We start from the raw sequence: 12,336 nt of genomic DNA on the forward strand, positions 1-12,336 counted from the left end.
ATTCATTTAGGACCCTTGACCTGATGGCATTTTTGATGTGTGTGTGTGTGTATGTGTGTGAGAGAGAGAGAGAGAGACTCGGTGCGTAAAAACCTCGCCAATGAATACGTGCATGCAAGTGTATATTGTGTTGGTACGGTAAACATTTTTTTTTATGCAGCATATTCAGTAATGAACCCGACAAAATCAAAACCGCAACAATGCTACAATGGTACAGTTTAAAGGTGAAATTAGCTCAGTGTACATTACACTGTTGACCACAAAAAAGTCTAAAAGTCATTAAATGAATAAAATAAAAAAATAAATAAAAAGACAAAAAAATTACAATGGCAGGACATACGTCGTACAACAAGACACATGATATAAAGTAAAGCTAACAGCGGTCACAATGTCCATTCCAGCTAAAGATTGTTGGGCAAAACTAAATAAAAATATACCTCCTTTCTTCATTGGAGTAGTAGTCTGGCTAAGAACTATGTCCTGAGGATGGTGCTAGAGGAAAGTTTATTCATTCTGAGGAGATTAACCGTGCCGCTTAATCGCTTCTGAATGTCAGGGAAAGAATTTAAAATAGCCGAGGACGGCTTTTGTCAAGTTATTTACCGTTTAGTATGCGAGAAGTGCAATTACAGTTTGATGAGATATAAAAGCATCGTAGAGTTCAGTGGCAGAGAAAACACAGGGTATGCCCAAATGATGTAGAGATAATAACGTACCCTATTTTGACAAAGTGAATTATGCTGTGACGGGGCTGCAGCGTGGAAATGTGGGCTAATGTGTGTTTGGGATAAAGACCCATTAGACCGAACTGGTTACGCAATACCTGAGTCAGTGGAGTAGACCCTGAAGCTCTTGTCCCAGAAGCCACACAGAAGGATGAAGCGGTTGTCGGCGGTGATGACGAAGCACTGCGAGCTGATCTGAATGCTCTGGTCCAGCAGGTCTGAGATCTGACGCCGGTGACTGCCCACGTTACTGGCTGGAGAGGAGACGAATAAATCGAGTGTTACAAATGAAGAAACCTGCGCGGCCCAGCTAACACCCTTTTGTTTATGTATCAGCAATTTTCAAAGAGCTTTGACGCATCTCCACTGAGGTTTATCGCATATAGTGCAAAGTAGCTTTGTGAGGGGATACATAAAACATCCCCGAGGCTAAGTTTATGGGGACTTCACATTTTCCGTGGGACTCTGAGAGGCTGAGTGATGATGCGGCATTTGTAGCCTTCACAAAATATGTAGACCACTCAAGTCGGAACAGACACAGCAAATTCGTCTCGATTGTGTAATTAATCTACTCACATACTCTTTTCCCATAAGAGGAGTCTTTTTTTTTCTTTTCTAGAGAGATTCGATCATTGTTAAGTGTTTCTCATTTGAAGGGGTCAAAAGCACTGGAGAACAGGTGTCAGGGAAGATCGTCTATTATGCGAAGTGAGAAAGTCCAGTGCATGCGCTACAATCTTTCAGCCATTTTTTTTTTTTTTTTTTTAACATTCCCCCAAAGCCACAGATGGCTCAACATGCTTTCTAAATTTACTGTGTTTAGGTCTGACTCCTCCTGGAATGCAAACAGAGTAAATATATTACTGACAAGAACAGAAACCCCGGCTACCTCCCCCAAAACACACACACACGCTCCCACAAAAACACATGGTTTAGTGCGTTATTTATGCTTCAGCGTAGAGCCTATGACAAATACAGTTTATTGGTATCATGATAGATGCCGTTAAGTAGTTTGTGAAATACAGTGTTGGAACGTCAATAACAATGAGGCCGTCATTTTTCCCTTTAATGTAATTAATGTGATCCAGTATCCACTAGCTTATCCCATTGGCGACCACGCTAGCAAGTTAGCTAGCCATATACGTCGAAATATCAGAATTTTAAATTGCATAAAAATATTGGCTGACAAAAAGTTAGTCTGGTTGAGATGATTGGAAACAGGTTTAAATGATAAAATAAATGATTAATAGATTTATTTTATCTGCGTAGTACTATTTTAAGAACGTGCCCTAAACGTATGAATATTAATGCACAGATAAGATGCATTTATTTTTTTATTTGCACAGCGAGGCAATGAGGAATATAGTATTGTACGTGCAGACACAGATGAATATCTGAGACTCAACCCTGGTTATTTTCAGTAGTCAAGTGTGGAAATGGTCTGGTGGGACTGAGTGTACCCACAACATCCAGAGAGAAAGAACAGCCCCCCTTTGCAGATGTGGATGAGATTGCAAGAGACTGCAGGGGAAAGCGACAGAGGCGGGAGCAGAAAGAAAGAAGTGGCTCATCTCTCCCTGCTCCGCCAGTGCATCCCATACATCACCGCGGCTCGGCACTCTTCTCCCGCTCATCAACAAGTCGTGAAGGATGAGAGGCGCCCATATTGTCCTGACAGCCGTCCGCCGTGCATTCTCAATCACACATTATTACCACATTCATATTCATTTCCATTGACACGCGTCCTTTCCCTCCGCTCAAATTAAACCAAAGAGGATGCAGAAAGGGAGGGTGGGAAGGGAGAAAGAGGGGGAGTTGATGATGAAATGCCGGCCTAGGCCACAGCTCATTGCATTCCAATTTGCATGCAAATGGTTTAGTGTGAGAGCGAGGCCTATATCATGACGAGTGAACTGGGGCAGAGGCTGAGAAACAACTCTAATCTAGTGTCCAGGGACACGGTACCGCAGACTGCCATGAGTCACCACGATGCCAGGAGGAGTCATACACAAATCCACAGAAAAACTCATTTCAAGCATACATAGAGTAAGCGGTAAACACGGACAGAATACCTATGAGAGGGTCGATCTCCACAGGAAGTTGGTACTGCTGGTCCTGCACCGTTGAGCTCTGATGACCTGACAGAGGGGAAGACAGATTGGATTAATATTGTAATTGTGTGTCCTTGTGAAGTGGATGTTGAGTTTGAGTTCATTATAACACACTGAAAACTATCACCATAAACTGTGACCTGCAGGCCGGGGTGTTCGTCCATGAATTAGACATCAATTATGTCAAAAGGCCACAAAGGATATGAAGTACTACACAATGCAAGTCAACTAAAAACCAGAGATGTTGGTTTTACACAAATACAGGAGACATAAAAGTTGTTCCTCTTTATACACTGCCTGGCCAAAAAAATAAATAAAAAAAACAAAAAACAAACAAAAAAAAATAATACACACTCCTGCCTTTAGCTTCGATTACAACATTCCCTGTGGCATTGGTTCGATGAGAAGTCACAATTTATTTCCATCCACTGCTGCATTAATTTTTCTCCAACATCTTGTATTGATGAGGGGAGAGTCTGACCACTGCTCAAAGTCTTCTCCAGCACATCCCAAAGATTCTCAATGGGGTTCAGGTCTGGACTCTGTGGTGGACAATCCATGTGTGAAAATGATTCTCATGATCCCTGAACCACTCTTTCACTATTTGAACCCCATGAATCCTGACATTGTCATCTTGGCCTGTGATGTCAGGGAAGTAAAAACTCCATTGATGTAATAACCTGGTCATTCAGTACCTTCAGATAATCAGCTGACTTCATTCTTTGGGCATAATGTTGCTGAACCTGGACCTGAGCAACTGCAGCAACCCCAGATCATAGCACTGCCCCCACAGACTGGTACAGTAGACACTAGACATGATGGATCCATCTTACCCTGATGCCCCCATCACTCTGGAACAGGGTAAATCTGGACTCATCAGACCACATGACCTCCTTCCATTGCTCCCTAGCAAACTGAAGCCTTTTTTCCTGGTTAGCCTCACTGATAGTGGTTTTCTTAAGGCTACACAGCTGTTCATTCCCAATCCCTCGAGTTCCCTTCACATTGTATGTGTGGAAATGTCCTTACTTTCAATATTAAATATATCCCTGAGTTCTACTCTTGTTTTTCTTCGATTTGATTTCACAAAACGTTTAAGCGATCATCGATCAAGATTTTTTTCTGACCACATTTCTTCCTCAAAGACAATACTATCCTTGTGCTGGCCGGTTCTTAAACAAATTTTAGCAGTTTCTGCTAAGATCTCCCCTGAGATGTTTTATGTTCTTGACGCATGCCAATGATTTGACTCTTCTCAAACAGACTTCTTTTCCACGACCACAGGACGCATCTTTCATCACAGTTGTTTAAGAAATGAGAAGCTACTCATTGCATCATTTGGGGTTAGAAAAGTTGTCGTCAGCTGAAAGTTAATCACCCATGCAGCAATTATCCAATTGGAAGCTACTGGCTTAGTAATTATTTTTTTCTTCAACAAAGTTGCAAAAACTCAAAAATGTTGTTGCTTTGAGCCATTCCTCAATTTATTTCTGCATCATTTATTGAGTGTTTGTTCAGGTTTGGACTGAATGTTTGATCAGAATCAGAATTACTTGTTGTGTTAATGTTAACTAATTGTTTTTTTTTATTTATTTATTTTTTTTATCAGCTCACTAAACCATTTATCAGTCCAGCCCCTGGTCCGCATGGATGGGATTTTATTGTAGTGAAAACGATCAGTCTTCATCCTCATAAGCGCAGAGATATCAAAGCTAATGCTTCTTCCAGGGAGAGGACGGATGTTGAGTAAATACGGTTTTGTGAAATGAGCAGCTGATGTATGGAGGTGGACGTGAGGCCTAACTCTGGCTGCTACATGTGTCACATTTGATACTGCTATCCAGCAGACGGAGTCAAGTGTCTCCCAAATCAACGTCCATCCTATGGAGAAGAGATGGGCCGAGTCTCGGGCAAATTAAACGCTGGGGTGCGGTGCGGAGGAGAGACGAACAGAAGTATGAAAATGATCCTGGTCCACTGGTTTAAGGTCAAATCGTGTTTTTGGCAAAACAAATAACGCGTTCATGTGTCTCACCTGTGAGGCCATGCCACTTGTTCACAGCAAAGAGCCGGTTAGCGGTGACAGTGATGATGGCGGCCGCTGTCAGACCCGGCTGGGTGTTGGCCGCTACATGCGTTACAGGAGAATTGGACGGGAACTTCAGCACCATGATGACATCCTGCTGCATCTGCTCAGTAAACATCAGCGGGGTCTGCAGGAGAAGATACTGTTCAGGGGATGGACAATGGGACGCATGGAAGAGAGGGAGAAGGAAGCGAGAAAGCGGAGCAGCAAACAAGGAGCAAGACCAAAGGGTATGAGGGGAGCGTATACCGGATGTGGTGGTGAGGGAAAAAAACAGGGAGGAAACAGAAAGACAGAGAGAAAGTTAGGCAGCGTAAGCAGGATAGTAAAAAAGACGCGAGATTAGCCAATACACCAGCTCGGAAAGAGAGTGTTTGCTTTAATAGCAAAGGCGAGAAAGTGCTTTTGATCCAGCACGGCAGGAAAATTAAGAGATGAAACAGCATCAGAGGAAAAGTCACTGTGAATTGTACATAGTTTCAGGGTTACAATTATTCGACAGAAAAGCCCACAAATGAAAAGTGTTACACAAGACATCGCATCCTGTTGAAGTCGTCTTCCACTCATTCATGCGGTTTAAATGGATATCTGACTTTGACGGTGCACAGACGCCAAGGGAGGTCAGAGGAGGAGAAGACAACTTGTGTTAAGCAGTTAAATGTTAGGAAACTGCAACCTCTGCCAATCAGTACAGAAGAGCGCGATTTCATTTTATGTATCAGGAACATTAATGAGGCAACTCGACCTCGATCGAGGAAAAACCATCATCAGACAAACGGGATTAACCGAAGCCGAGGGTTCAGTGTCGTCTGGGGAGACCTTTAAACACTCAAAGCATACAAGACCTCGGGACTAAAACACGCACGAGATATACACAAAGGCACCGTGTATATGTTTAAACAGCATGTAAAACGTTTTACATTCCTCACAGTTGTTTTTCCAAGTAAGAACTTCAATTCCCATTACTGGCAATTTATTATCAAGTGTTCAGTCTTTAAAATGTCACAAAACAGGGAAACATTTGTGAAAACTTCTCTGGTCTGCTTTAAGTTGATGCTTTCGTCCAGCGGTCTGGAGCAGAATAGTTTTAAATTAAATTTACTATGATATAAAACAGAGAAAAGGAGCAAACTCCAGTATTTGGCGGAATGAGCATTCGGAGACAAATTTAATTGGAAAAGTACACCCAGTCAACAGCCAAACCTGCTCTTCTACCAGTTAACTAAGTGCTTAGTCTGATCACTGCTGACTTTTACGGGCGTTCGCTCAGATAATAAAATACGTCCACACATTTTATAAGCGGTGTTAGATTCTAACTTGTTTCTTATAAAGACACACTCGAAGAGAACATCATAACAAAACAAGAAGTCATTTCATTGACCTATCAGACCGCTTCCTCTGCTTAGACAGGTTTTAGAGCCTTTTTACACAGTGTTTGTACTAAGCAGCTCTAACAGAAAGCTATTTTCTTCCTCGCGTGTAAAGAAGGGAACATCAGTGTTTAACATCAGGAACAGACCTGAGTAAATCTGGTGTGTCTGACAGCTAACCAGGAGCACTGACAGTATCATTACCACCAGCACGGGCAGATGCCGACACTGACAACACACTTGCATGGGAGAGGATGGAGAGGAAGTAAAGGGCTAGATCATGTAAAACCAAAGAGAACAGAGCGCTCTGAGGGAGCAAAGAGCTGAGGGGAGGCTTAGAAACGCGCCCGGAAAACGGTGCTTGAATATTATGCTAGGACGCTGTGGAGGTAAAGCATAAACATTTCATAGGAATTCACCCGTACGGTTAGGCAGTGGATTCAAAGCGAGAGCCTGAGCCTGCGTGTGCATGCGAGCGCTGGGTGGTGGTCTACAGCCAGCTGTCAGCGCCACAGGGACACCACACTAATAGGGACTCAGGGGGCCTCGGCCCATCACAGGCAGGCACACTGACTGCACTCCTCGGCCCTTAAAGGGCCGTCACATCAGAGCTGCTGTTCGCTGCTCTCTTTTGCTGATCTCCACTGTTTCCAGCTCAGGTGGAAAATCTGGCTCAGACCCAGGCTTCCAGCCTGAAGCTTGTACTTTTCCCCCCAGAAAACCGCTGCGCACAAACGCTTGTGATCTCTCCCGATCACACACACCTCACTAATGATGAGAGAGGGCAGACCACCACTTTTATTTTCCCACAATAGTAGATGGAGACGGACCACAGGAGGTAGGAGTTACACAAAAAAAAATAAAAAAAAGACGAGTTAAGATGTGTGAAGCGTCAAGATAATTTCTGACCAGAAACCAAATACAGAATTAAACAGGCAGAAGAAATAATGATCGTTTGGCTTCTACACAGAGTGTGAGTGTGTGTTAGTTAAAGTATGTGTGCATGCGACTCACCACTTGCATGGCTGAGCTTCGGGGTGGGTGTGGCTCGATGAGCAACTGGCAGGGGGTTTGTCCAAAACTCCTAATTTGAGACTCCACAGCCTGAGGGGAGGAAAAAAAACAGCATTAATAAAAGCCTTTTTCTGTTTCATTTAAGTTACTCTTCAATCACTGCGGCTCATGTCTGACTTCACGCTATGATAATGAACCCAGTTTATGCGCGTGCAAACCGTCCCGTCATTTCTCCTAAGATCACCGTATTACACGGAAATAAGTAACAATGAAAACAAAACAAAGGCAGGAATACAACAGCCTATACAGTGCATACGTGCGCCTCTGCGTACAAACGTCCCTTTTCCACTGTGACACAGCGTCTCGCGCACACACTTTTACACACAATCACCGATTTGTCCGCCACAACCGCACAGGATCGGAGGGCCGGGCAGGCGGGCTTGTGGGCTTGGTTGGATGGTGTTAATGAAGAGGTATAGGACCATAAATGTCAGGGCGGACGCCGGCTGAGCAGCCTCTGGACATCATCACACAGCTCACTGTCAGGACAACACACCCAGAGTAGTGGACGGATGCAGGAGGCTACTGCCTCACAGGTCTGGGTATATTTTATGCTATTATTTAGGATTACAATAAACAAGCAGTCACAGACTTTCTAGTTTAATTGCTCAAATTAGAAAATCCCTTGTTTTAGTGAAGTAAAAGCAAAAGGCAAATACTTCTAATTAATAATCTGTGAAATAAGCAAGTCAACTAATTTTAGAAAAAGGAACCAATGAATGATAAACTGATTGATGACTGAAATTAAACTATAAAAACAACTTAATACATTTGTGTTGGCCAGTTATCTGTCAAATTTTCAAAGCATTTTTTAATATGTATTTCAATAAGGCAACATTATTTCATTTAATTTATTTTATTAAAATTATTTGTTTATTATATTATATTGATTTTGGATTATAAAGAATAGAGAAAAGGTTTATAAAGAATATTAATACACACCCAACTCTAAGTAAATCTGTACAGTAGAGGCCTGCACAAAGAAGAATATACATATATAAGTGTGTGTGTGTAAAAAGGTACCATAGGTAATGCGTAAATGTGTATAAAAACATTAAGGAGACAAAACACGGAGTAAGAAAGCCTCTCTTGTGAGGCGCACACAGCCTGATAGGTAGTTTATAAAGAGGGACAGGCAGAAAGAAAGTGACCAACACCAAATTATGACAGAGCCGTCAGTATGTTGGTGTGCACTGTGACTGGCTGTGTGGGAGTGACAGCTTGTGTGTGTAGGCTGAGACGTTTGAGCCTGACTTGGCGCGGCTCGACAATGAGCTCATGGTTGAGGCCTGCATATGGTATTTCCATGAGAAAAAGAAAAAGAAAAAAAAAAAAAGGTTGGGAAATTAGTCTGCGCTCATTGCCATTGTCTGAAACTAACCAGAGACCGGAGAGGCGCGGAGAAGGTTACAAGGTTTCATCAGCTGCTTCGGGGCCAAGAGTCAAGCACCAAAAGCTCGACATGATTTTAAATTTTATGGGAATGTAGAACTACAGTGAGACCCCGAGGAAGCGGAGTTAGCACGTCAGCCACTTATTTTTCTCATCTATTCACGTCAAAAATAGACTTGAGTAAGACAATAAAATATAATAAGATCAGTTAAACAAATTAATATAAGCCCATGATTGTTACTTCTTGTAAGAGAGAAGTTTAAAAAAATAACTTTTTGTTTGTGTCTCATGCCACTAATTGGAAAAAAACATACAATGGGTACACAGCAGAAACCCAACAAGAGCCTCTATTAAGCATTCTGTGTGGTTTGGTACTGGCTCAACAGATTGGAAACATTCAGAAGAGGCTTGAGAACCGTCTCCTTGTTAGCATGACTGTCTGTGGTTTGTGTGCAAGCCAAAAAGTGCATATGCTGACCCGGACACATGTGTGTGTAAGGCATGGCGAGCATGCCAGTACTGCGTGTTGTACATTTATCAACGCTGGTTTCATGAGACCGGATTTAAAATACTGTAAACACTCCTATTAAGCGCGATTATTTGAAAGGTGGGAACACCTCGGCCCACCGCTTTCCAAGCCTATCCGATCGTGTCGGAGGACCTTTCCGTCTGTTAGCGAGGGGACGCCAGCGCATCATCCAAGGTCAAAGAGCCGCCCATCTCCCGCCGGCTACAGAGCGCAGCGTTTTGCTTAAGCTAATGTGTGGAAGAGACTCCGCAAAGCCACTAAACTTATCTTCATTAAGTTCAGATCTGACATTTATGAGGCCGCGTGAGGCTGGAAAGTGGCTGAGTCTAGGTCAGCACGTCCTATCCAATATGGCGGCGCGATGCTCAGGTGATTATATGAGGGGCCATCCACAAGGCCAATCTCTTTCGGGAGCGCTGGCCCGTGTCTGATGAAGGTTTTCTATATTCTATACATTTAAATGGCTGCGACGCCCTCGGCTCAGATGCCCCAGCCCGTCCTTTGATTTACTCAGCCACTTGACAAGACGGATCTCCATGTAAAACACGCTGCCTCTATGCAAATTGACCCCACAACACCGACTCTGTGAATTGAATATAAAAAGAAATAGCTACATTAGCCTATTTCTGGCAAACTTGCATATCTGGCTTTAATAATAATGATAATAATCATAGCACAGTAGAGGTTATATTAGAAAATAAACCATCAAGACTTATGTTTGGTGAGTAAGTTTGGCTAAATGCGAAGGCAGGTTCACTTGTGGGGACGCATTTCCCGCGTTCAGCCGAATTACGCGAAAGGCTGCACAATTCAAACGCGGCTCTGTGTTTCGTCGCTGGTGTGCGAGGGTGTGGGATTTTCCGTAATCACATGTGAAAGAGGGAAAGCCCTGTGCAGCGATGAGAAGGCAACACAGGGTGTGTTTCTCGTCTTACACGGAGAGGCAACGCAGACGTGCACGTGTGCCACGCATAAACACGCACGCATCTGCGCACACAGCTCTCCGGAGGGTGGTGGTGAGAGGAGAGGAAGTAATCATGGTTTTCGGGAAGAAAAAAAAAAAGAGCAGAGCGGCGGCCTCCACAGCAGTCACTAATCTGTGTTGAGATATTCCAAACTTTCTCCCGAAACAGGAATGCAAACATAAACACGCAACCTTTGCATTTATGCTGATGAGCACGCATAAATATACAAAGGTATACACACGCCAGTGAATGAATGTATACATACACGTATACGTGCAAACACACATCAAGGTATGGGCCACGCAAATCTCTCAAGCGTGTGCGTGTGCGTGCATGTGTGAGCAGGGGGTGGCGGGAAAACAGAATCAGCCAACGAAAAAATACGGAAACCTCAAGCCCACAACCAGCTAAGTCTGCAACGTTTCCCGACCCAAATGTACACAGGAACGTACGCGCGCACATCTGTGACGCATCCCTGTGACAATGAACAGCCACGGGTCCTGTCCTAATGCGGCCTTGCCTTGCCATGCCTGGCCCAGACCGCAGCTCAGCCTGGAACCGTTGTCACTCCGTAATGACAGACTCTGGGGACACTTTCAGACCCAGAACCCTCAGTTTAAAAGCTCCTGCAGCTCATAGCCCCGCCCCCTACCCCCCTACCCCCCACCCCCTCCTCCTCCATTGCCCGGCCATGACGAGGCCCAGGCCTGGGACTCCGTTTCCACCTTCCGTACAGATGAGGCATGTTTCCTTCCACACAAACACAGTTGAAGGGGAGCAGTGGATTAGCTCACAGGGATAACACTGCTTCGGTTTATTTAACAAATTAACGAGCTCAGACTGAGGGTGTTTTCAGAGGTGAAAGGCAGCAGACTGGAATCACAGCATCAAAGAAAGACTGTGAGGAGGAAACAGCGCAGACCCTTCCACGCAGTGGAACACAGTTTTACACATTCAACAATAACAGCTTTTGGAGTGCACCAGGCCAGTGCCAAATACGGCATGTGTGATCTTTTAAAGCATTAATTCATAACACTGAATTTAACATTGATGACTCGTGTCACTGAATAACATTAAACTGCAATAAATCTCAGCGTTAATCTAACCAAGCGCACATAACGTTAAAACGATTTCAAACACTAATGTGCGACAGCAGTCCTCTTTGTTAGGGGTCTTAGTTATTATAATAATGTTAGACAAACTAATTTAGAAATGATTAGTTGACAGTAAATAACGCCGAAACTACAGCAGAGTAAAACCCCTATATCCAGAAAAGTGATTTCTAAAGTGTGCATGCCTGCAGTCACAAGCAGGAGATGCTATTTTAATACCCCTCAAGTCACATGCACCTGCCTCTGATGGCTTCCTGGGGTTAGCAGATCTATCAATCCCACTGTCACTGGAACAGCTTGGCAGAAATTGTGGAGAACTAGTGATCCAATTTTCTGGCTTGTGTGTTTGTGTGTGTGTGTGTGTGTGTGTGTGTGTGTGTATGTTAACCAGAAGAATGGGTAATGGGCTGAGTGTGGAAATGACCTGCGAGCCATTAAAATGAATGTGTGTGTGTGTGTGTGTGTGTGTGTGTGTGTGTGTGTGTGTGTGTGGATAAAGGCCAAAGCACATCTGGATGGGAATTAGGGTGAATGAGGTGATAAATCAAGGATCTACCCCTGGTGCCCGTGATGCTCCAGTCACTGAGCATGAAGGGCAGCAGTACAGTGGAGGCGAAAGGCTGCTCGGCCACTTGATGTAGTCTGAACTCATCTCCATTTAGACGGGAACGCCACGAGGTCTCTTGCATAAAGGAACCTACTGGTTCAGGCAGGAGGAGACATTAAGAAAACTCCCAAGTAAAAAACAAACAAACAAAAAAAATAAATAAATGACAAGATAATCTGTTTAAATCATTGGACCAGGTGACTGGTTTTGTTGGTCATCATTTTATTGGTATTAGTTGCAGCAATAGTTTGTGATGCTTATTCCTATGTTTATAGGAAATGATTCTTTCATGTGTATGAGGGATACTTTACCAATATATATGTATATATGTGTGTGTGTGTGTGTGTGTGTGTGTGTGTGTGTAT

The 12,336-nt window shown here is 43.6% G+C and overlaps 1 protein-coding gene across 6 annotated transcripts in view; it reads right to left on the reverse strand.

Annotated features, from left to right (window-relative positions):
* The window catches only part of lrba (LPS responsive beige-like anchor protein), a 185,539-nt gene that overhangs the window by 12,989 nt on the left and 160,214 nt on the right, over nt 1–12,336 (reverse strand). For 4 of the 6 annotated variants that reach the window (XM_047577879.1, XM_047577880.1, XM_047577878.1 and 1 more), the window contains 4 exons: nt 7,307–7,396; nt 4,872–5,064; nt 2,798–2,863; nt 824–979 (listed from right to left, as the gene is read on the reverse strand). In XM_047577879.1, the coding sequence (XP_047433835.1) occupies nt 824–979; nt 2,798–2,863; nt 4,872–5,064; nt 7,307–7,396 (505 nt within the window). The remainder of the gene's footprint in view (nt 1–823; nt 980–2,797; nt 2,864–4,871; nt 5,065–7,306; nt 7,397–12,336) is intronic. The other 2 variants (XM_047577882.1, XM_047577883.1) reach the window with 1 other exon arrangement.

The sequence above is a fragment of the Mugil cephalus genome, chromosome 2 (genome assembly GCF_022458985.1).
Source record: "Mugil cephalus isolate CIBA_MC_2020 chromosome 2, CIBA_Mcephalus_1.1, whole genome shotgun sequence".
Lineage (NCBI taxonomy): Eukaryota > Metazoa > Chordata > Actinopteri > Mugiliformes > Mugilidae > Mugil > Mugil cephalus.